The sequence below is a fragment of the Melitaea cinxia genome, chromosome 29, assembly GCF_905220565.1.
Source record: "Melitaea cinxia chromosome 29, ilMelCinx1.1, whole genome shotgun sequence".
In the NCBI taxonomy this organism is placed as follows: domain Eukaryota; kingdom Metazoa; phylum Arthropoda; class Insecta; order Lepidoptera; family Nymphalidae; genus Melitaea; species Melitaea cinxia.
In genome coordinates this window covers 297,566-322,137 of record NC_059422.1, presented here as the reverse complement: position 1 = coordinate 322,137, position 24,572 = coordinate 297,566, and the positions used below count along the sequence as shown (strand labels likewise).

Sequence of the window (24,572 nt, the reverse complement as noted above, 5' to 3'; positions counted from 1 at the left end):
ATTGTTTCTGGTTGTACAATAAAATATATTTTTATTTGTATCATCAAAAAAAAAAAAAAAAAAACTCCTGAACAGTGGCGGATTTAATAATTTGTAGTCAGTAGGCTATTCAATTTCTGCCGCTCCTGGTGACTTCTGAAATTCGATACCCTACCTAATACGGAGGAGTACAGTACTGAAATATTTAAATGTTTGATTACCTTTTGAGACTCATTTTCTGAATGTATGTAATAATGTATTTTTATTTCTGCAAAACAAAAAAAGGTAGGCAAATTGGCCCTAAATTTTGCCGCCCTACCCTACTATTACTCAGCTTACTGCTAAATCTACCGCAGCTCTTGAACCTTAGCTGGCGAATGTTAAATGGAATTATATAGGTATTAATATGTAATATTGTTCTAGTGGGTGTGAAGCAAGATGTCGCTAGCGGATGTCCGGTCCGCGCGCAGTTCACCCACACCAGACTCCTGCCCCGAGTGCGACACGGGAGCCTCCGTCACATCCGACTTGCACAAGGTATGACCGTTACTGTATCACGATTCAGTCATGTAGAAGAAAGGTTCAACTGTATCAACGCAGTAAGACTATGGTCACCGTACCCATTGAACTGATAGAGGATCTCCATGTCAAACATCTGGGCAAAGCGTGTTCTCTCAGAGATGGATTCATTAAGGGAGGGAATAGCAGGACATATTTTGAGGAAGGACCTCAACCTTAAAATGAATCACAGCTAAATAGGTCTGCTCTCAAGCAGTGCTCTGTTCCTGTGGTGAGTAAGGTAGACGAGCTCCTGGAGAGGATCGGGGGTAGTTCAGCAACACGATTGGAACATTGGTGTTGAAATCGTCAATAAGCTACGATATCCGCTTACCGTTTGAGGGACCGTAAACTTTTTTGCTGACCTAGTGTTAAAAATATTTGTATTGGCCATACAGGTTTTTGCTGTGGCTGGGTGTTTGTGCAGTCCTTGTGGGTCTCCCGTGCCTCGGCACGTTAAGCCGTCGCTCCCGGTTGTTATCATGTACACCTGATATCGATCGTTACTCATAGCCAGAATATATCCTCCAACCCGCATTGGAGCAGCGTGGTGGATTAAGCTCTGATCTTTCTCCAACACGGGGAAAGAGGCCTATGCCCAGTAGTGGGATATTACAGCCTGAAGCGTAGTGTTATAAAAAAAGAAGTTTCTAGATAGCCTCTTAAGCCTAAACAAATCTGTCAAACGTATCTATCGACAGATAGTTTAGTGTCTGTTGGACACCAAGCATTGTATTACGGTGTTATATTAAGGAAAGCTGTTTAATAATAATAATAATAATTTATTTCAGATTTTCATCCATAAAAATTGTTAGTAGCAGTTAGTGTTTAATCTGCTAATTTAAAATAGTTGAACGACAATTCAGCCTGTAACATGGTAATGCTGGGCATATACCTCTTTCTCCATGTAGGCAATGGTTAAAGATAATTATTGTATCTTCCAGTACCAAGTAGCATGTACATGCAAGCCATCATCAGTGCAGTACGCGTGCGCAGACGACCCTGGCCCACCAGCTCCAGCGAAGACTGACACCCCACCAGCGCTGCCACCTCGACCACCCACCAACGTCCTTGCAGCCACCAATCGGAGAAATAATGGTGAGACAATATATTATTATTATCTAATGTATAAAATTCTCGTGTCGCGGTGTTTGTAGTAAACTCCCCCGAAACGGCTTGACCGATTCTCAGGAAATTTTGTGTACATATCGGGTAGGTCTGAGAATCGAACAACATCTATTTTTCATACCCCTAAGTTATAGGGGGGGGGGAGGTTAAAAAGTTTAATAAAATAAGAAATTTTGTGTGCATATCGGGTAGGTCTAAGAATCGGCCAACATCTATTTTTCATTCCCCTAAGATATAGGGGGGGGGGGATTGAGAAGGTTAGTAAAATATATGGCAAAACAACGTTTGCGGGGTCAGCTAGTATTATTATAATATTATATATTGAATAAAACTTTTTTGCGCTAATCGCACATTCAATTGTATGTATACTACTCCACGCGTTTTATCCGAGTTCAAAAAAATAGGAGGGTCTTTATTCGACTGTATTCTTTTTTACTATGAAAAAACTTTTTTGGATTTTATCGCGGTTTATTAAGTTTTTTAGATGCCCGACGTTTCGGATACTTTGGTCACGGGAGGACTAAACTACCAAAAAAAAAAATAAGGTAGCAAAACACCAATCAATAAAAAAAATCTATACCTAGTGTTATCCAGCAAACTTAACTTAGTCAATATTATAATTAATTATATCTAATTAAAGTTGAATTACCAATTTGGAATGTAGATACTGCAGCATTGACAAAAAACTCCGCAGTTACACTTTAGAAGCCCATACATTACTTAACTGTATGTACTTATGTATAGATAAAAATAATACTTACACTAATAGAGTGGTCTAGACTGCTGTCCCCTCGTCTCGAGTACCCCCAATAACTTTAATGAACCCACAATATCATATAACTCTTATTTATATCAACAAAGAGCTCAAAATCGAATCGAATTTATAATTTTTTTCTCCCCATATAAATGTCATAGCTTTAGGTGTTTCTGCATATATAAGGGTTGTTTCGTGGAAATATATTTAGTTGTAGATTTTTTGTACTTATACAAAAAAAATGAAAAATAATAATAATATGGATATAGAAAAGAAAGACATTTTAACCGACTTCCAAAAAAGAAGGAGGTTCTCAATTCGACTGTATTTTTTTTATTTATGTTACTTCAGAACTTTTGACTGGGTGGACCGATTTCGACAAAAATTTGGTCCCATTTAAATATTTTTGAGATCTAACAACTACTTTTCGAGTTATATCTAATAATGCGTTTTTACTTGACTATTTTTTCGTCGACGTACGTTGTAATATACCGCATAACTTTTTACTAAATGTACCGATTTTGATGATATTAATTTAATCGAAATCTAATATTTATCATGTGGTCTAATTTAAATTTCATCGAAATTTTATAACAACTTTTGGAGTAATCTTTGATAACGCGTATTTACTTGACTATTTTTTTGTCTACCTACGTTGTATTACTTGTCGATGTAATTGAAGTCGGTTTTTTTCGTTTGTGTGCAAATACAATTATTTCATTGATGTACAGATATAGATTACACCTAAAGAAAGGAGACAGGTTACCTCGCATGGCGAAAAAAAGGATAAAGGGTTTGAAGAAGCAAATTTTATGTAAAAGTTCGTAATTGCCTAAGATAGAACCGTGAAGCTATTATAGGAACTTGATAAGAAGTGAATATAAAATAAGAATTTGTAAAATAATGTTCTAAAAACTTAAATATGGTGTTTAAGATATCTTTTCACCGCGAACAATGTCGCGGGTAAAAGTTTGTATGTGAATTTTTTTATTTAGAAGAATTCTGTACAGTATATTGTTCAATCTTGACCAAAGAAATAAATTATTAAATTAAAAAAAAAAAGATTTATACTTTCCGGTTGAAATACAAAAAAAAAAATACATAAAATTCGAAATGACTTTTGTGTAACATGTCACCTAACTAAATAAATGTCGCAAATATTCTCACGCAAAAATTACAATGAAATTATATCGACAAAAACGTAACCATCCCAATTTTAATAGAAATATAACCTACCTGTCTCGATAACAGGTGGAAATCTAACAAAAACATATAAAACCTTTTTTTCTTGCGACCTCTTTTAAAAACATCATTCTATTCAGGTATCTTTCTATGATAACACAATAGTTTAAGAATTTAAAGTAAAAGTTACCCATGGCAACACTAGATTTTAAATTTATACACATTTACAATTATAAACGTTGTATAAAATCCATATAACATTAGCGAATCCCATAATATAAGACCTTTTTACCTGTGCTCCACAAAGAGCCCACTGCTTCTGCGCGAATCGTCCTTTGTAACTCATAACCTAGTTCACTACAGGAATCCAATCAAATATGCTATAAATCAAAATGTCGTCAAATAAACCGCTATTATAATAACAACATACGTATTTTTAATTATTGTTTTTAAATATATGTAAGAAGTGAATAGAATTTTCGTGTTTATTTCATTAAAATGTATAAAGAGGAAAAAAATTTTTTTTAATAACTACACAAGTGCTTTATTGGTGAAATATTTAGTAGATCGTGAATTATTATTGAGTTTTATTTTTAAATTACTCAATTTATGTTCAATCGTGTTATTTTCGGACGTAAATACTCCTAGTGTTATTGTGAGGGGTCATTGTTCTTAGTGTTTAGTGTTTGCGTGTGTATATCGATTGAGAGAAATGGCGCGCAATTTCAAGTGTCAATTTTTAGCGGCAAAACGAAATTGAATTGTATTAGATTTGATCATGTGTATTTCGTTTGACAGAGAGTGATTTTTAGTTAGTTTTGTGGTCTTTATGTTGTGATTCTTTGATCTGATGCAAGTGGTACAGTACCAAGTGTCCCCACAGGCGACGATCGCTAATAATGTACCACAGCACTATGTACCGCCGCCACCATATTTTGGTAATTCATTAATTTTACTATTCGTAATTTTTTTGTAAAAATTATTTTTTTTTGTAAATGTAAAAATTTAAAAATATATTTAAAAAATAAAATAAATTCTTATTTTTTTTCCTCTACAATTTTAAGAATGAAATTGTAGAGCTAACATGGCCAATATGTAGGGAATTCTCTACTATATTTAGTACTATAATATTCTACCCAACTCTTTAAATTTATTGAACCTATTAAATAGTTAAATTCGATTAAAAATACTACAGAAAATATGGAATATAGGCCATATAATATCACGCTGTGATGTAAAACATCTGTTTGGTACTGAGAATATAAGAGTATGTCTGTAATATTTAATTGGGTTTGTAATCTCAACCACACTGATCATTCTACTTCGTGTCTTTTACATCTAATGTGATATCGTAATATACATCAATTTTTAGTAACGCTTAGATATAAATCATTAAAATTACGTCAAGTCTGGTTTGGATAGTGGCGACTGGCAGGTTTAGTAATCCTGGCTCTAGACGTATGACTGATATATAGATATATATTGTTGACGGTTTTTTTAATGTAGATCTCTGTTTGATGCCCAGTGATTCAGTATCGGTGGTGGATTCAGAACTTAAAATATATTGACACATATAGATCCATGATTGATACATATAGATCCATGAAGATGTTTTGACTACACACAGTAAATACGTTAACAGTTATGAAAAACCCATGCACATCCTTGTCGTTGCCTAGGCTTTTGTATTTGTAGCGACATCTATCTCGCCACATACGAACTAAAAATTAACGTATGAAGACATATATATAAGATATATACAACATATATAAAGGAAGAACCCGATATATATAATATATATACAAGAACTCGACAACAACAGTGGGGCGGTAGCCCACCAGACGCAACTCCCGTCTGGTCAGAGGATTCTCCCTTTTCAATGGTGGATGAGGAACTTTACGCTCTGCCCCCCCCCTCCCCCCTATTTATTGCCTTTTCGTTTTGTTGTACTGTAATATAATTCTCATCCTACTGGTGTGTCTACTGTGTTTTTTTTTATGTCACTAGTTCGGCAAACAAGCGTACGGCTCACCTGATGGTAAGAGATTACCGTAGCTTATAGACGCCTGCAACACCAGAAACATCGCAAGCGTGTTGCCGACCCAATCCCCAATCCCCCCAGGAGCTCTGGTCACCTTACTCACGAACAGGAACACAATACTGCTTGAAAACAGTATTATTTAGCTGTGATCTTCTATAAGGTCGAGGTACTACCCCAGTCGGGCTGCTCGATATTTTGAGCAGGAAATTCCTGCTGTGCCCTACCTCAGTTAAATATTTATAATAATCTCTCTGGGTAGCGTCGGTGGGCTGCCAGGGCAACTCGGTCTGTCGTCGACGCAAGTACGCGTGGTGGTGCTGTGGGTGCGGCGCGCTGGCGGCCGCGCTGGGCGGGCTGCTGGCCGCGCAGCACATACTGCTGCGAGCGTACACCGCCTCGCCGCACCACCTGGAGACCGTGCCCGCGGCCGTGCCTGCCGCTATGGTGAGTTACCATGAGAGGTCATCATCATCATCATCATCATCGTCACCACCACCACCACCACCGCCACCACCACCACCGCCACCACCACCACCACCACCACTACCACCACCACCACCACCACCACCACCACCATCATCATCATCATCATCATCATCATCATCATCATCATCATCATCATCATCATCATCATCCCAGCCTATTGCAGGCACTGCTGGACATAGGCCTCCACAATTTCGCGCCAAAAATGCGTGAACTCATGTGTCTTGCCCATAGTCACCACGCTGGGCAGGTGGGTTGGTGACCGCAGGGCTGGCTTTGTCGCACCGAAGACGCTGCTGCCCGTCGTCGGCCTGTGTGTTTCAAGGCCAGCAGTTCGATGGTTATCCCGGCATCAGTCGGCTTTTCAAGTTCCAAGGTGGTAGTGGAACTGTGTTATCCTTTAAGAGGTGACTCTCTTACGACAGCCACGGGAGGAAAGGGGGTGGCTTACACTACAAGGTGGCGTACTCTTTACAGCCGTTTAACCAAATTTTCATTCTTTCCAGCTGGTGCTGACAGGGGTGTGTATAATGAGCCTCGCGCGCCGCAGGAACAGATACAGCTACATGGTAAGAAAAGTAGGTTCCACAACATTTATTAGGCATGCTTTTGTTATGTAAATATTTATTACGAACTACTTGGAAAATTGACCTCTTCTACGTAATTCGAGTATTTCCTGACTAGAATTGATCCTCCAAACTACCTAGATAGGGATCTATATAAACTGACGGCGAACTAGCGAAATACAACTGAAAATAGTAACAGACTTTGGTTAAATTTCGGGTAGAATCGATTCGTTCACATAACAATTACCTAATTTTTATCTATAAGTTTATCGTCTTATAGTTTAGTTGTTCTGTCTTTCTTGATTGGTTCTGTTTCTTCAATTTAAGGTTTGTCTAGAAAGTTCTTTTAGTTTCCATTCTTAATTTAATTCTATTTCAGTATCTATCTATATTTTCAGATCAAAGTGGTCGGCGCCTGCTGCCTCGTCTGCGCGCTCACCTGTGTCTTAGTCACTATAACAACCACAGTCATACATATGAACAAGTTAGTATTGTTTAATACTTAAATATATCATTTATTATTATATTATTTTTATCACATAGTCACATTACAATTATACTGAATTGACGAAGAGGGTACACATGAAAATATCCTGCTCAAATTCTAGATTAGTCTATCTGGTGAAGTACCTCGAGTTTACAGAAGATCACAACTGAATAATACTGATCTTAGAAGTGTTGTGTTTCTGTGGTAAGGTAGAGGTACACATGGTGCTGTGTGGCTACGGCACCAAAGAATATAGCCACCCCCTCTCTTCCCGTGGGTGTCGTAAGAGGCGACTAAGGGATAACAAGGTTCCACTGCCACCTTGGAACTTAAGAAGCCGATCGATGGTGGGATAACCATCTAACCGCTGGCTTTGAAACAGACAGAAGACGGGCAGCAGCGTCTTCGGTGCGACAAAGCCAGCCCTGCGGTCACCAACCCGCCTGCCCAGCGTGGTAACTATGGGCAACACACATAGGTTAACACCATTTTTGGTGCGAACTTGTGGAGGCCTATGTCCAGCAGTGGACTGCAATAGGCTGGAATGATGATGATGATGATGATGATGATGATGACAATGCTTCTGGTGTTGCAGGCGTCTATAAGCTACGGTAATGGCTTACCATCAGGTGAGCCGTGCGCTTATTAGTAAAATTGTTGTATGAGTACAAATTAACTTCCTTAAATAGTCACTACTGATATATTCATTTCTAGACTAGAAATATTTATAATTACAATCAAAATGTCCTCTTCCAGATTACAAACACTTAAATTCTGCGAGTACACCAAACTGACGAGGACATGCACATGTTTCTCCATATCCCCTGACGTTCAGCACAGTTCTTCTGATGATGAAGGTGACTATAAAACACTACATATAAAACTGTTTATTTTTAGTTTTTCAATATCGGATTTATTCAATTTTTTTATATGTAATATAATAAATTAACATATTATTGTATTTTTTTCGATTTCATTGTGAACCGAATTTTCTTCAACTTTCGTAATAGTATAATTGAAGTATAATTGAAGTGTGTCCGGTTGTTATCACGTACACTTGATAGCGATCGTTACTCACAGTAGGGGATATATCCGCCAACCTGCATTGGAGCAGCGTGGTGAATTAAGCTCTGATCCTTCTCCTACATGGGGAAGAGGCCTATGCCCAGTAGTGGGATATTACAGGCTGAAGCGATATAGAATCAAATGTATAAACGTAGATTAAAAATGGATGGATTGGTTAGCGACAAAAGCTAACTAAAAAGTTCAAAAGGCAACGGATGACGAGATAAAGGTAGCAAGAACGAAATACAAAAGATTGAAATTAGCGGCGAAAGAAGTTGTGTCTAGAAAGAAAGAAGAACGAAAGGATGATTTTGATAGAAGGCTCACTGAAGATTTCCAGTCAAACATCAAGTTTTTCTGGAAATCCATCAAAACAGCCAGAGAAGAAACTTCTACCTCGGAACTGAGTACAATCAGGAGTCAAGATGGGAGCATTATAAAAGGAGAAGAATGTGTGTTAAAGAGATGGAAAGAGTATTTTGAAAGTTTATTCGAAAGAGAGGAAGTGCAGGTACAACATACAGCACCTTCCATGGAAGAGAGTATAAAGGATGATGAAAGTGAGATAAGCATGGATGAAATAGTGAAAGCGTTGAAAAGTATGAGATTAGGTAAGGCTGCAGGGTATGACTGGATTACCGTCGAAATGCTGAAGGCTGGACATGGCATAGTGGCGAGCCAGCTGTACCGCCTTTTCAATTTGTGCTGGCGAAATGGGCTAGTACCGGAAGACTGGTGCAGAGCCGTAATCGTCCCATTGTAGAAGGAAAAAGGGTCACGGCAGGACTGCAGGAATTACCGCGGTATAAGCCTCCTCAGCGTCGTCGGTAAATTGTATGCAAAAGTGTTGATTGAGAGGGTTGTGAATGAAACAGATGATAAAGTATGGGATGCACAAGCGGGATTTAGAATGGGAATGGTATATACGGATCAGGTCTTTTCTTTGCGGTGCATAGCCGAAAAGTGTTTGGCCAAAAACAAAAAGTCTATTGCGCGTTCGTGGATTTAGAAAAGGATTAGATTTGGATAGAGTGATGAGGAATAAATTGTGGTCAGCATTTTCCGTGAATGGTGTGAGCAGTGTCCTCATACGAGCATTGCAATATCTTTATAGGGATTCTAGTGCTTGTGTGAGGATAAATGGGGCATACACAGAATGGTTTAATATCGAAAAAGGCGTTAGACAGGGATGTGTAGCGTCACCGTGGCTGTTTAATCTATTCATGGACAATTGTTTGACAGATTTAAAAGAGAATAAAAAAGGGTTGATCATGAATGAGTTACTCGTCAAATATCTTCTCTATGCTGATGATCAAGTATTACTTGCGTCTTCGCCCGAGGAGCTTCAGGAGAGGGTAACTGATATGAGTGGAGCTTTTGTAAGAAAGGGAATGAAAATGAATGTAAAGAAGACGAAAGTGATGGTGTTTGAAAGAGATGAGGCAGTGACAGGCTGCAATATCGTGATTGGAGATGAACAAATTGAACAGGTGAATGAGTTTGTGTACCTGGGTTCAAAGTTTACAAGAGATGGCAAGTGTGAGAGTGATATTAAAAGAAGAGTGAATGCAGGAAACAGGGTGAATGGAGCTTTACACTCCTTTATGAGCAGTCGGAGGGTGTCTAACAAGGCTCGTTTGGCTGTGCATGAGGGGGTGTTTGTTCCGACACTCATCTACGGAAGTGAAAGTTGGTATGGCAGAAGAAACATGAAAGCAGAATAAATGCAGTTGAGATGAGAGCGTTAAGAAGTATGATAGGAGTTAAACTGAGTGACAGGATAAGAAATAGTGAGATAAGGAAACGTTGTGGTCTGAAAGAAGATGTAGTGACAAAAATTGAGAAAGGTATGCTCAGATGGTTTGGTCATGTCGAGAGAATGAGTGAAGAACGACTGACAAAAATAGTGTATAAGGCGAGTGTGGATGGAAGGTTTGGAAGGGATAGACCTAGGCGGACGTTCCGAGACCAAATAAGGGACGTCTTGAAAAAAGACCAGGTCAAGAGTACCCTAAACCGAAGAGCATGTATGAAGGGAATAATGAAAGTGGACGAAGCGAAAGAAGTATTTAAGGATCGTAGCAAGTGGAAAGAAGTGGTCTCTGCCTACCCCTAAGGGAAAGAGACGTGATTATATGTATGTATGTATGTATGTAGATTAAAAATAGAGATAGAAATATATATGACATTTAGATTAATAAAATTTATTAAAAAGTTGACCTAAAACGAACCCTTGCAGGACGACAATTTTGGGAAATGGGGGTAATTATATTATTGTAATTAAATGTACCTCAGTATAAAATTAATTGATCCATTCTAAATTACTGGAATTACGTTTCAAGGGTATAATAGCTGTTCTTATATAATAATTCAATACTGGTTAGTTTACACTTGTACATGCTATACATAATCAAATGCCTTTGATAAATCCAATTCAATTTAAAATACACTGAGCATTCAGTTGAAGTCTCCAGTATCTTTGTTTATTAAGTACCTTTCAAAGGTGCTTCCAAATTTTCTAAAGTGACTTCTGACATCTGTGTAATGAGATTATTTGGTATGCGGCGTGGTGCACGTTGGTGCCTGCACGGCGTGTTCCGTGTTCCGTGCTCGTCTGTATGTTGTCTATGTCGTGACCACACCCTGTGCGGGCAGGCTCGCGGTGCGTGTTCGAGGGCGTGTCGGACTGCGGCGTGGTGCACGGCGCGCTGTACTGGTGCCTGCGCGGCGTGTTCCGTGTTCCGTGTTCCGTGCTCGTCTGTATGTTGTCTATGTCGTGACCACACCCTGTGCGGGCAGGCTCGCGGTGCGTGTTCGAGGCCGTGTCGGACTGCGGCGTGGTGCACGGCGCGCTGTACTGGTGCCTGCGCGGCGTGTTCCGTGTTCCGTGCTCGTCTGTATGTTGTCTATATCGTGACCACACCTGTGCGGGCAGGCTCGCGGTGCGTGTTCGAGGGCGTGTCGGACTGCGGCGTGGTGCACGGCGCGCTGTACTGGTGCCTGCGCGGCGTGTTCCGTGTTCCGTGCTCGTCTGTATGTTGTCTATATCGTGACCACACCTGTGCGGGCAGGCTCGCGGTGCGTGTTCGAGGGCGTGTCGGACTGCGGCGTGGTGCACGGCGCGCGGTACTGGTGCCTGCGCGGCGTGTTCCGTGTTCCGTGTTCCGTGCTCGTCTGTATGTTGTCTATGTCGTGACCACACCCTGTGCGGGCAGGCTCGCGGTGCGTGTTCGAGGGCGTGTCGGACTGCGGCGTGGTGCACGGCGCGCTGTACTGGTGCCTGCGCGGCGTGTTCCGTGTTCCGTGTTCCGTGCTCGTCTGTATGTTGTCTATATCGTGACCACACCTGTGCGGGCAGGCTCGCGGTGCGTGTTCGAGGGCGTGTCGGACTGCGGCGTGGTGCACGGCGCGCTGTACTGGTGCCTGCGCGGCGTGTTCCGTGTTCCGTGTTCCGTGCTCGTCTGTATGTTGTCTATGTCGTGACCACACCCCTGTGCGGGCAGGCTCGCGGTGCGTGTTCGAGGGCGTGTCGGACTGCGGCGTGGTGCACGGCGCGCTGTACTGGTGCCTGCGCGGCGTGTTCCGTGTTCCGTGTTCCGTGCTCGTCTGTATGTTGTCTATGTCGTGACCACACCCTGTGCGGGCAGGCTCGCGGTGCGTGTTCGAGGGCGTGTCGGACTGCGGCGTGGTGCACGGCGCGCTGTACTGGTGCCTGCGCGGCGTGTTCCGTGTTCCGTGTTCCGTGCTCGTCTGTATGTTGTCTATATCGTGACCACACCTGTGCGGGCAGGCTCGCGGTGCGTGTTCGAGGGCGTGTCGGACTGCGGCGTGGTGCACGGCGCGCTGTACTGGTGCCTGCGCGGCGTGTTCCGTGTTCCGTGTTCCGTGCTCGTCTGTATGTTGTCTATGTCGTGACCACACCCCTGTGCGGGCAGGCTCGCGGTGCGTGTTCGAGGGCGTGTCGGACTGCGGCGTGGTGCACGGCGCGCTGTACTGGTGCCTGCGCGGCGTGTTCCGTGTTCCGTGTTCCGTGCTCGTCTGTATGTTGTCTATGTCGTGACCACACCCTGTGCGGGCAGGCTCGCGGTGCGTGTTCGAGGGCGTGTCGGACTGCGGCGTGGTGCACGGCGCGCTGTACTGGTGCCTGCGCGGCGTGTTCCGTGTTCCGTGTTCCGTGCTCGTCTGTATGTTGTCTATATCGTGACCACACCTGTGCGGGCAGGCTCGCGGTGCGTGTTCGAGGGCGTGTCGGACTGCGGCGTGGTGCACGGCGCGCTGTACTGGTGCCTGCGCGGCGTGTTCCGTGTTCCGTGTTCCGTGCTCGTCTGTATGTTGTCTATATCGTGACCACACCTGTGCGGGCAGGCTCGCGGTGCGTGTTCGAGGCCGTGTCGGACTGCGGCGTGGTGCACGGCGCGCTGTACTGGTGCCTGCGCGGCGTGTTCCGTGTTCCGTGCTCGTCTGTATGTTGTCTATATCGTGACCACACCTGTGCGGGCAGGCTCGCGGTGCGTGTTCGAGGGCGTGTCGGACTGCGGCGTGGTGCACGGCGCGCTGTACTGGTGCCTGCGCGGCGTGTTCCGTGTTCCGTGTTCCGTGCTCGTCTGTATGTTGTCTATGTCGTGACCACACCCTGTGCGGGCAGGCTCGCGGTGCGTGTTCGAGGGCGTGTCGGACTGCGGCGTGGTGCACGGCGCGCTGTACTGGTGCCTGCGCGGCGTGTTCCGTGTTCCGTGTTCCGTGCTCGTCTGTATGTTGTCTATATCGTGACCACACCTGTGCGGGCAGGCTCGCGGTGCGTGTTCGAGGGCGTGTCGGACTGCGGCGTGGTGCACGGCGCGCTGTACTGGTGCCTGCGCGGCGTGTTCCGTGTTCCGTGTTCCGTGCTCGTCTGTATGTTGTCTATATCGTGACCACACCTGTGCGGGCAGGCTCGCGGTGCGTGTTCGAGGGCGTGTCGGACTGCGGCGTGGTGCACGGCGCGCTGTACTGGTGCCTGCGCGGCGTGTTCCGTGTTCCGTGTTCCGTGCTCGTCTGTATGTTGTCTATATCGTGACCACACCTGTGCGGGCAGGCTCGCGGTGCGTGTTCGAGGGCGTGTCGGACTGCGGCGTGGTGCACGGCGCGCTGTACTGGTGCCTGCGCGGCGTGTTCCGTGTTCCGTGTTCCGTGCTCGTCTGTATGTTGTCTATGTCGTGACCACACCCCTGTGCGGGCAGGCTCGCGGTGCGTGTTCGAGGGCGTGTCGGACTGCGGCGTGGTGCACGGCGCGCTGTACTGGTGCCTGCGCGGCGTGTTCCGTGTTCCGTGTTCCGTGCTCGTCTGTATGTTGTCTATGTCGTGACCACACCCTGTGCGGGCAGGCTCGCGGTGCGTGTTCGAGGGCGTGTCGGACTGCGGCGTGGTGCACGGCGCGCTGTACTGGTGCCTGCGCGGCGTGTTCCGTGTTCCGTGTTCCGTGCTCGTCTGTATGTTGTCTATATCGTGACCACACCTGTGCGGGCAGGCTCGCGGTGCGTGTTCGAGGGCGTGTCGGACTGCGGCGTGGTGCACGGCGCGCTGTACTGGTGCCTGCGCGGCGTGTTCCGTGTTCCGTGTTCCGTGCTCGTCTGTATGTTGTCTATATCGTGACCACACCTGTGCGGGCAGGCTCGCGGTGCGTGTTCGAGGGCGTGTCGGACTGCGGCGTGGTGCACGGCGCGCTGTACTGGTGCCTGCGCGGCGTGTTCGCGCTGTCGGTCAGCGCCGTGCTCGTCTGCATCTTCAGCTGCATGCTCGCCTACCAACTGCTCAGGTCAGTAAAAAGTGCATCTGATGACGTATGTATAAGGGTGAGGCAAAACGAGCGTAATTTTGTGTGTTGTCAGTCGCCTGATTTCGGTCGCGTAATTTCTGCTGCATTCGATTTCATACAAAAGTCCAGAATTTCTGCTAGGAAAATGCGTATTATTTTCTTTAAACTGAATACTTAGTTAGAAATATTTAGTTATGATTTTGACTAAATGAAGATGATAATAAAATAGATCTTGAGTAACTTTTTTATCGTCAATTGAGTAAAGCTTAATGGTTACTCAAATAATTGTGTTTGCAGACAAACGAAGAAAAACCGACTTCAATTATATCGACAAGTAATACAACGTAGGTAGATGACAACGCATTATCAAAGATTACTCCAAAAATTGTAATCAGATGTCCAATGAAATTTAAATGTGACAACATGATTAACATCGGCTTTCGATTAAATTAAAAATCATCGAAATCGGTACATCCAGTAAAAACTTATGCGGATTTTCGAGAGTTTCCCTCGATTTCTCTGGGATCCCATCATAAAATCCGAGTTTCCTTATCATGGTACCAAACTAGGGATATCTCCTTTCCAACAAAAAAAGAATTATCATTAATGATAAAATCGGTTCATAAACGACGGAGTTATACCCGAACATACATTAAAAAGAACATATATACGGTCGAATTGAGTAACCTCCTCCTTGTTTAAAGTCGGTTAAAAAGTCAAGATTAATTTTATTCAAAACCAACTCATACATAACAGACAACTTATTATAATTGTTTTGCCTATAAAAAGATAATATTAGATATGGTACAAGTGGTTAGTGAGAAGTGAAAAAGACACTATTCATCACCAAAGTTACAAGAAATTATGTATTTAATTAATCAATAAAAAAACCAACAATTAACATAATAACAATAAACAAACAACACAATAAATTTTAACCAAATTAAATAGATTTCAATTGCTTGTTAAGCGAAGCCAACGCAATCTGTTGTATGTGAACTCTGTTCTCCAACAACCGGATGCTGTGTTTCAAATCCGTCACTTCAGATTTAACACTTACATAATCGATCACATCCGGCACTTCGTACGCCAATTTTAATTTTTTCACGTTATCTAATTTCTGAGATAAACTATCAGCTTGAACTTTTATAACTTCTCTCTCCTTGTCCAATTCAACAGTTTGCTTCTGTTTCTCTTTAATCGTTTTCAAAATGTTGTTTAAATAATTATTCTGTTCGATCATAGCTTTTTTGTGAATTGTCAAGTTCAAGTTTGCATCTCCAGTCATTTTCTTCAGCTCCGATAGCTGCTGTAGCTTATAATCAATGATTTCTAAACATTCTTTATTCTCAATCTTTAGTTTATCGAAATCAACTGCACGTAAACTTTCGCTCAATTCAGATTTTACTTTAATTTGACCTTTTAATTTCGAATATTGTGTGTTCAAAGTGCTTGTTCTCAGTCTTAGCTTACCAATATAACTATCAGTAACTTTTTCCCATTCTGTCATGTATCTTATCCAGATTTCCGCGGGTATTCGTTGAGCTATCTTATCCCATCCTTCAACAATAACTTCCTTTTCAAAATTCTCACTAGCTTTCTGTATCTCTGTCTCCCTAAGACTAATTTCCTCTAATTGAGCTTTGAGCAAAGCGTGCTGTTTTTGCGCTTTCTTTCTAGCTTTTTCCAAATTGTTGATCAAATATTCCATTTCAATGGAAACTAGTTCGGAACGTTCCAGAACGTTGATCCTGGGCCCGGAACCGAATATGATAGTTCCGCTTACTTTAGCGGAAGAATCAACGCGTCTCGTTGATACTTTGGAAGGACTGGTCATCATTCGTGACGGACTTATCAAGGATTCTATTCCGAACTTGGAAGTTTGTGATTTTACGAAACTTCCAACGTTTAATGAAGAATTGCTCTGCATTTTTAGAGCATAATCCATCGCTTGTGCGATGCCATGCATCAGAGACGGTTCCAGTCTCATAATTGTCCGCTCGAAGATTTCATTTTCCAAACTGAGCACTCGTATCTGTTGTTTCAAGTCGTTCACTTGCTTGATCAGTTCCTCGTCAGTTATTTCGTCTAATTCGTTTGTGAAATGACAAGACGATCTAGAATGTTGGCTCACGCTGCTTCTGTGGACGTGAGAATGAGAATGAGACATTATTTTTTTAAATATTCAGCAAAATATGGTACACATAGCCATCAAAAGATGTTCTTTTGACACTGACAAGGCAAATTTCCCCACTTGATTCAAAAAACAAAATAATTTCCTTATTGTGCTAAAAATAGGGTGTATTTTGTGTTTTATTGCCTCTTTTATTGGCTGTGTCTCGTCAACAAATGTGGTTGTCATAGCAACCGAATTGTATTTATAAGTCAATGCCGTTTGTGAAGTTAAAAATAGTTTGACCTCATTACCTGTTTCCATATTTAGCTTGTTGAAGCGATTTTGTTCTGCCCATCACATAAACATAAATAAGCTTACTGCTTGATTATATTATGGTTCATTCGGACAAAAATTTACATTTTCTACTGGAATCAAAAAGACGTAATTGTTTTGGCGTTAATTATATAATGATGTTATGCTTATTTTAGAAAAAAAATCTAATTTTAAATTAAGAGTATTATTTATTTTATACTTTATTGTACACCACAAATATATATACAAACAAAGCATAAAGACAGTTACAGACAATGAAGTACAATGGGCGGATTGGCTAATTAGCCATTTCTTGCAGACAACCCGTCTATCGTAGTATCGAGTATCTCAGACATAATAATTTAGATAAATATCTAGTCACTAAAATTAAATTTGCACATTACAAATTTAGTGTCGCCACATGAGACCAAACCATCACCCATTTGTTCTACGTTTTTACTATTAAAATAATCCTGTATTTTTTCTTCCTCATCCATTACTTTAGTTTTAATTTTGAACTTCATCCAAACAGTCATGAGCGTAAGAAGATGTACTGGGAGCAGCTGGAGCTGAGATGCAGGTCTCTGTACAGACCTCCCAGTGGGCAACCGGCAGTCGCTGCTGGGAGACAGGTGCAGGTAATATTAATGATAACTGTTTAATATTGAGCGTTATCTTCTCGCGTCTTCGGCGCGACAAAGCCAGCCCTGCGGTCACCAACCCGCCTGTCCAGCGTGGTGACTATGGGCAACACACATGAGTTCACGCATTTTTGACGCGAACTTGTGAAGGCCTATTTCCAGCTGTGGACTGCAATAGGCTGAAGTGACGCCGCGTTTGCGCAACGGTTACAGCCATGGATTGTACCTGTTGCGCTGGCGGTTGCGGGTTCGATCCCCGCTCATGACAAACATTTGTATTGGCCATACAGGTGTTTGCCGTGGTCTGGGTGTTTGTGCAGTCCTTGTGGGTCTCCCCACCGTGCCTCGGAGAGCACGTTAAGCCGTCGGTCCCGGTCGTTATCATGTACACCTGATAGCGATCTTTACTCACAGTAGGGAATATATCCGCCAACCCGCATCGGAGCAGCGTGGTGGATCAAGCTCTGATCCTTCTCCTACATGGGGAAAGAGGCCTATGCCCAGTAGTGGGATATTACAGGCTGAAGCGTAGGCTGAAGTGATGATTGAGTACTATGGATAGAACGGAACTGTATTTGTCATATCATTGTTTTTAACCGACTTCCGAAAAAGGAGGAAATCCTATACTGTCATCCGGTAAATAGCGCTATCCACAACTGGTTTAAAAGCTCCTAAACATCCTAAACTATTTATCTGCCAGAACACCTGCAGTTGCTGTGCTCAATGTACGGCTCCTCCCGCCTGGGACTTCACTCTGCAACATCGCTTCTGGGCTCCTGGTGAGGACATGTCCCTTCATTTAATACGAGCTAACGAATAGGCCATATTAAATCAAGGGATTTAATATGGCCTATTTTGATTTTATATGACCCTGTTTTAATTTAATATAACCTGTTTACAAAAATATGTCCTATACTTGATGTTTTGTTTTTTTAAATTGTGACAGTTTTTGTTTTTATTTGACCAATTTAAATTTAATAGTGCCTATATATTATCTGTAATACGACTTATTTTTATTTAATACCAATCTTTAATTACTTCTAAAAAGTTAAGATTCTTTGAATGTGATTAGATAATCCCCTCCCACATGGAAAAAGAGGTCTATATAGCTGTGAGATGTTACATGTGAAATCATTGAATAGTTTCCGATAAAAATTAGTTTGTCATTTTGTTCGGTTTAAGTTAGGTTAAATCGGAAAATACATTATAAAAGTAAATACATTGAATAAATTGCTTTATTAAAATTTCAGGTCGCATAGGCAACCTGTACTCACCTAACCCAGGAACTGGCAGAAAGACGTCACCGTGGAGCTGGTTTCCTTGGCCGAGAGGGAACAGCCAGAAGTAAGTTTTAGTTTATTTAGACATAAATTATAGTGAATCTATAACCAACCCTTGCCAACCCGCCTATAAAAAACAAACAAACAAGAATTTTTATATTTATCTATATATTTAAGTGTAATATGCGTAAATAGTCCTAATTTTATCTTATACCATAAACATGATTTTTTGGTCAAAAAAAAATTTATAGCTTTTTAGAATTGTAAAAAGGTTAAGTAGGTTAACTTTCCAAAACATTTCTCTAAATCATCTTTAATTGTGTTTAAAATTACTTAACATACTTAATAATTATTATTTCTCTTATATATGAAGCGATTATTTATTATTTCCAGTTCCCGCTGTCGTATGAGCGGCGTCCCTCAGTCGGGCGACAGCGCCTACGGTTTCTGTGAAACGGAACAAAACCAACCCGGACAGTCCTACGACGAGCGACCGTACCCTACAAACTTCGACCAGTTCCAGCGTCAGAACTTCCCCCAAAACACCCCCACTTTCAGCCCGAACACACCCAATTTCCCCCAAACCCAAAACTTTGTCCAAAATTCTGCAAATTTCAGCCAAAGTTCTAATTTCCAAGGATACCCTCAAGGCGCTGGTTTTCAAGCTCCTGGTCTGTCTGCTAGGGAGGCGGGGGGTAGTTTTGATGCTCAGACTGGTGTTTGGGGTCCTCCACCGCCTTACAGTCCCCAGGGACGCTCTGCTAGCAGGTAAATAACTTATATACTAATATAACATCTATAGCCTTAAAAACCACAAAAATTATTTCAATAACCTGTGTTTTAGTATCTTTCAAGACAAATGTTATTATTTTTGTAATTTGAAATCTAATAATTTTATTATTTTAATTAAATACAAGTTATGTCACTAAGCGTACACTTGTTACAATTTGATATATTGCAGTCACCCAATATCAATGTTAGATTTAGACTTCGCTTTATGGACTCTCCATATAAATTATAAATTCATTCATTTATTTCCAGACACCATCTCCACCAAGACCCGGCAACCACCACTCTACTCCACCACCACATCGACCCCCGCACCATACACGACCACCCCATACACGACCACACCATACAACACACCTGCAGGAACTATCACCCACAAGACATCGCACGGATCAACCCAGAGATAAACCGGTTGAATCCAGACCTGAACCGGTTAAATCCAGACATAAACCGGATGAATCCAGATATGAACCGGTTGAATCCAGACATAAACCGGTTGAATCCTGATATAAATCGGATGAATCCGGAATTGATGTATCCGAATGATCCGAACGATATCCGTTTGCAAGATATGGTTAGTGTGGAGAGGTTCAATACGTTGAGAGGTCACCTCGTGAAGTATAGAGGCTGTCCGAGGTCAGGAGTCAGTGCGGGGAATATTCATGCGGATTGTGGGGAAATATCTATAGAGTGCTTGCATCAGAAATCTGCTAGTAAAGGTGACATTTTTTTTTTTCGGAATTTTTGATGTAATTTCCAAAACGTTGGCTACTGCTGGGCATATGTATAGTTTAATTGTTAAATTTATTTCACCCGATACTTATCCCTAATTTTAAAATAAAATAAATGCACAGTTGGTTTAGATGTTATGGCAAAATATTTGTTATTCCATTTTGTAAAAATGTTTAAATTGATTTCGTTTTTGTTTTCAGTGTCAGACCAAAGTAGTGACTCGTGTCAGAAGCAAGGAAAAGAAAATTTAGGATTTCAAAACGACAAGCATTCTCCTATAAGGTAAACTTTATTTACTTATTTACTGACATGCCCCTAGCATATTTATATTGCATGAAAAACCCATTCGGAATTTTTGGATGTTAAAATGTTTTATTATAATAGTGAAATTTTGATGTAATTGAATCTACATTCCAAACCGGTAGCTTCATATCAACTATAATTAATTCGTATTTATTATTTGTAAAATGATTCAAAAGTGCTTTTGAATCACCTTTGAATAAAGTGGATTTTGATTTGTTATACTCGATAGTACTAACTCAAGAATTCTGTAAATTCGCCTGCATGGTAACGTTTAAGACTATAATTGTCCTCTATAATATAAAAATGAGTCGCTGAATGTGTTGCTAAGCGCAAAACTCGAGAACGGTTGGACCGATTTCGCGAATTTTTTTTTTTAAATATTCCTTGAAGTACGAGGATGGTTCTTACGGAGAGAAAAATTCTAAAAAAAAAAATTTAAAATTTCCTGAAAAAGTCTAAAAACAACACTTTTCTATACTCCCATACAAAAGATTTGTGATAATACTTAAAAGTCACTGTTAGGCGATACGAAGTTCGCCGGGTCAGCTAGTTGTCCATAAGATTTTTACATTTTTAAATGTTTTTGCAGATCATCAGCTCGCTCGGGCCACGGCGTGGTGGGCGCGGAGTCGGAGGTTTACTTCGCGGACGTGTCTAGTTGCTGTAACGTTAGCGTGCAGGTGAGGGCGACACATGTCGTACTGAGGTGACACGCGACACGTGCCATACACACGTACAGTGTGACACGCGACACGTGCCATACACACGAACATTGTGACACGTGACACGTGCCATGGGCACGTACAGTGTGACACGTGACACTTGCCATACACACGTACAGTGTGACACGCGACACGCGCCATACACGCGTACAGTGTGACACGCGACACGTGCCATACACACGTACAGTGTGACACGCGACACGTGCCATGGGCACGTACAGTGTGACACGCAACACGTGCCATACACATATACACATTAGATTCGATGGACTCCTGTGTCGGGAGTCCGGAAACACAATTCACAAGAACAAACGCCTAGACCACGACTAACATCTTGTGTATGGCCAATACAAATATTTGTCTTGAGTGGGGATCGAACCCGCTACCGGAAGCACAACAGCTCCATGATAATAGATAGTAGATTGAGAAAAAAATATCTGAACAAACTTCCACCGAGTCACATTGTCCTGTACTAAGTAACTTATTCGAGCAAGTCTAGATACGATGTCCAAAACCGTAATGATAAGAATTTAAGTAAATAATCCTCAATGAAAATCGTCAGGTCTCATTTAATTCAATTCTACAACAAATACTTCTAGACTACTGCTACTAGTACTACTCTTCCTCTATGTTCAAAGTATTATATTCAACAATTCCTTATATAATAGTAATTATTCCTAATATTATAATTTCTGGAATATTTCTTATTTCCAGGCGGACTGCTGTATCAACCCCAACGTATCTCTCGTTGGCACGATAGAAACGCACCCAGAATCTACGTCAGAGTCAGATACCGGTTCGTTTACTCTGACGCGTCAGCAAAGACCGCAACCACAGGTCGGGTCCAAGCGCAGACCGAGACAGACAGACAAACACACAAAGACACAGGAGAAAATACGACAAGATTTTAACAATTCTATAAGACTCACGGAACAGCAAATAGAACATTTGAACAGTTCGATGAGAATGGAAAGAATGAACGAAGCAAGGATGAGTGAACGTATGAACGAATCAAGAATATGTGACCGTATGAACGAGTCAAGAATCAGTGACCGTATGAACGAATCAAGAATCAGTGACCGTATGGCAGACATACGAATGAGTGATAGAATGATCGATTCAAGAGATCGATTAAACGATTCAAGAATCGAAAGAATGAATGAATCTCGCGAATCAAGAGATTCTAGAGACAGATTGAACGAACGGGAAAGAATGTCCGAACGAATAATTGAATCAGATAGATCAAATGATTCTAGGATAGACAGGAACGATTCTAGAGACCGTTTGAATGATTCTAGGAGTATAGATAGAGACCGATTGACCGATCGAATAAATAATTCCCGCGCAATGAGTGACAGAGACAGAATGATTGATTCTCGAGCAATAACTGACAGAGATAGAATGAATGACACTCGGGTAATGAGTGAAAGAGATAGACTAAGCGATTCAAGATTCGAAGACCGTAGACTATCTGATTTAAACTCGAGTATAAGAATCGAGGGTAGTCCGAAACGCGCCCAAATGAGTCCTTTAAGAATGCCCAGAACGAGTCCCAAAGAGCGCTCAGATTCTAAGGAATTCTTTATACAGAATCGTCAAGATTCTAAAGAATTCTTTACCCAAAATCTCTCACCCCTCTCTCCTCTATCACCGAACACAGAAGAGTCACTTCTATCCTCAGAAGGGGATAGAAGAGAGGAGACAGTTTATTCGAACGAGCCAGAAGCTTCTAAGTCTTCCAAATGCCTTGCTCCGGATTCTCAGTACGAACCTGTAAGGGAACAAGAAGAAATACTAAAATTAAACCACCACCATTGTTATAGTGATACTAACACCATGGACTCTGGATGGCAAAGTGGTTCAGAGAAACAAGTCACGGACTAAATAAGCTATAAGTTTTAATTTTGTGATTTTACTTGTACTTTTTGTTTTATAATTAAACTAGCTGACCCAGTCACGCGTTGCTGTGGCTCGGTAATTATAAAAGATTGAATCAATTTTTTACTAATTCTTTTGATATACGGCGCCATCTACCGGATATTTGTGCAACTTAGATGCCAACCGCCATAAAGAAATAGAACTACGGCGCCATCTACCGGATATCTGTGCAACTTAGATGCTAAACCGCCATCTATTAGGATTTTATAGAACTAGCCGATAAATACACACTAAAATCGTATAATAAACATTTAATTTGTAATACAAATATATTGAGATCAATAATTGAGATAAAAACTACCCCATCTCCCAAGTTGGACCAAATTGTAGATACTTACAAAAATTGATAAAAATTGGTTCATCTGTATACAATAACTTATGGAAAACACGATGAAATTTGTAATTGGTTTTGCATTTTGAATGCAGACCAATTACAAATGATTTTATATTAGGAATTTCATTAATTCAAGTGTATATAGCGGATTACTTGGTTTTTTTAATATATCTCAAAAAAACCTTTGTCGAGTTAAAAAAATGTATAATTTCTCTCGATTTAGAGTATAAACTATGCCATGGATTGAATATTAGGTAATTATTATGTAATGATGACTAAATTAAAAGAACTTAATAAATATACTGTAAAAAAATATCTCTTCAAATCAATTTATTTCAATCGATTGCTCTCTAAAATCATAAAAAAATACTCAAAATAATGAAATAACTTCACAGCTAAATAATACTGCTTTGGGCAGTGTTGTGTTCCTATGGTGATAAGATGACCAGAGCTTGGGGTAGAGGGGATGGGGGGTAGGGTCGACAATGCACTTGCGATGCTTCTGGTGTTGCAGATGTCTATAATTATATATTACTATCAGGTGATAATGTTCACCTATACGGCTTGTTAGCTGACCTATTTATAAAAAAAAAACTTCACAGCAATAACATAACTTTTGTAGAACTAACTCGTGAGTGAACGACATCGAAAAAATGTAATAGGTTTGAAAAGGACAACACTATTGTGATACTAAAACCTAATAATATTACAGTGTATACATGCTAGATCTTAAGATTTATTTATTAATATGGCCTGAAAACTGAGCATATTAGTTTTTTCAATCAGTTGTTCAGAGATTTGTTGCAGCTTAATTTGAGTTGTGAAAAGTTTTTAGTTGATTAATCAGTAAGTTGCCATTTTAGTATATCGTCGGTTAAATTGAGATGTCCGTTATTTAAAAAAAAACTGCCATCTTATATATATTTATAAAGAACAAATTATTTTATATACTATTAAACAAATAGATTTTTTAGAATATTTCAAGATATAGTTTAATCATAATTTTTGAATATGGAATACTTCCCCCAACCGTCCATAGGAAGTTATAGCATCTGATGATTATACCGACGATATTCTCGACGATAACTCAAATTGCACTTACATATGACTCAAAATTACTTGTATTTCACATGGCTGTTTCGAAAGAGGTCTATGACCAGATGTGGGATTTTTCAGACTGAATAGTATACAAAAATGTAACAACACATATTCTGTTGTCCAAAGTTAAATACATTCACAATTATTAACATTCCACAACCTTAATCCTCCATAAAATAATGGTTTACCACTTGAATTTTTATTTAGGTTTTATTAAAAAGTATATATTAGTATATTTTATATTTATCTAAGACCAGGTCCGGTATTATA

At 41.1% G+C, this 24,572-nt stretch overlaps 1 protein-coding gene across 1 annotated transcript; it reads left to right on the top strand.

Annotated features, from left to right (window-relative positions):
- The first annotated feature begins 417 nt into the window (after window positions 1-417).
- Window positions 418-22,852, top strand: LOC123667675. Its single transcript, XM_045601517.1, has 15 exons — window positions 418-516; window positions 1,482-1,635; window positions 5,902-6,086; window positions 6,632-6,703; window positions 7,090-7,175; window positions 7,935-8,035; window positions 13,893-14,037; window positions 16,998-17,103; window positions 17,807-17,885; window positions 18,357-18,450; window positions 18,780-19,154; window positions 19,428-19,894; window positions 20,108-20,189; window positions 20,800-20,890; window positions 21,647-22,852. The coding sequence occupies exons 1-15, from the start codon at window positions 418-420 to the stop codon at window positions 22,814-22,816; spliced, it is 3,306 nt and encodes a 1,101-aa protein (XP_045457473.1). The 3' UTR covers window positions 22,817-22,852.
- The last annotated feature ends 1,720 nt before the right edge of the window (window positions 22,853-24,572 follow it).

Bases quoted from the DNA above. Each gene is read 5' to 3' on its own strand.
- LOC123667675 (XM_045601517.1), top strand. From the start codon at position 418: ATGTCGCTAGCGGATGTCCGGTCCGCGCGCAGTTCACCCACACCAGAC. The intron at 8,036-13,892 runs GTGACTATAAAA...CTGTGCGGGCAG, and splicing joins CAGTTCTTCTGATGATGAAG to GCTCGCGGTGCGTGTTCGAG. The intron at 14,038-16,997 runs GTCAGTAAAAAG...TCATCCAAACAG, and splicing joins CTCGCCTACCAACTGCTCAG to TCATGAGCGTAAGAAGATGT.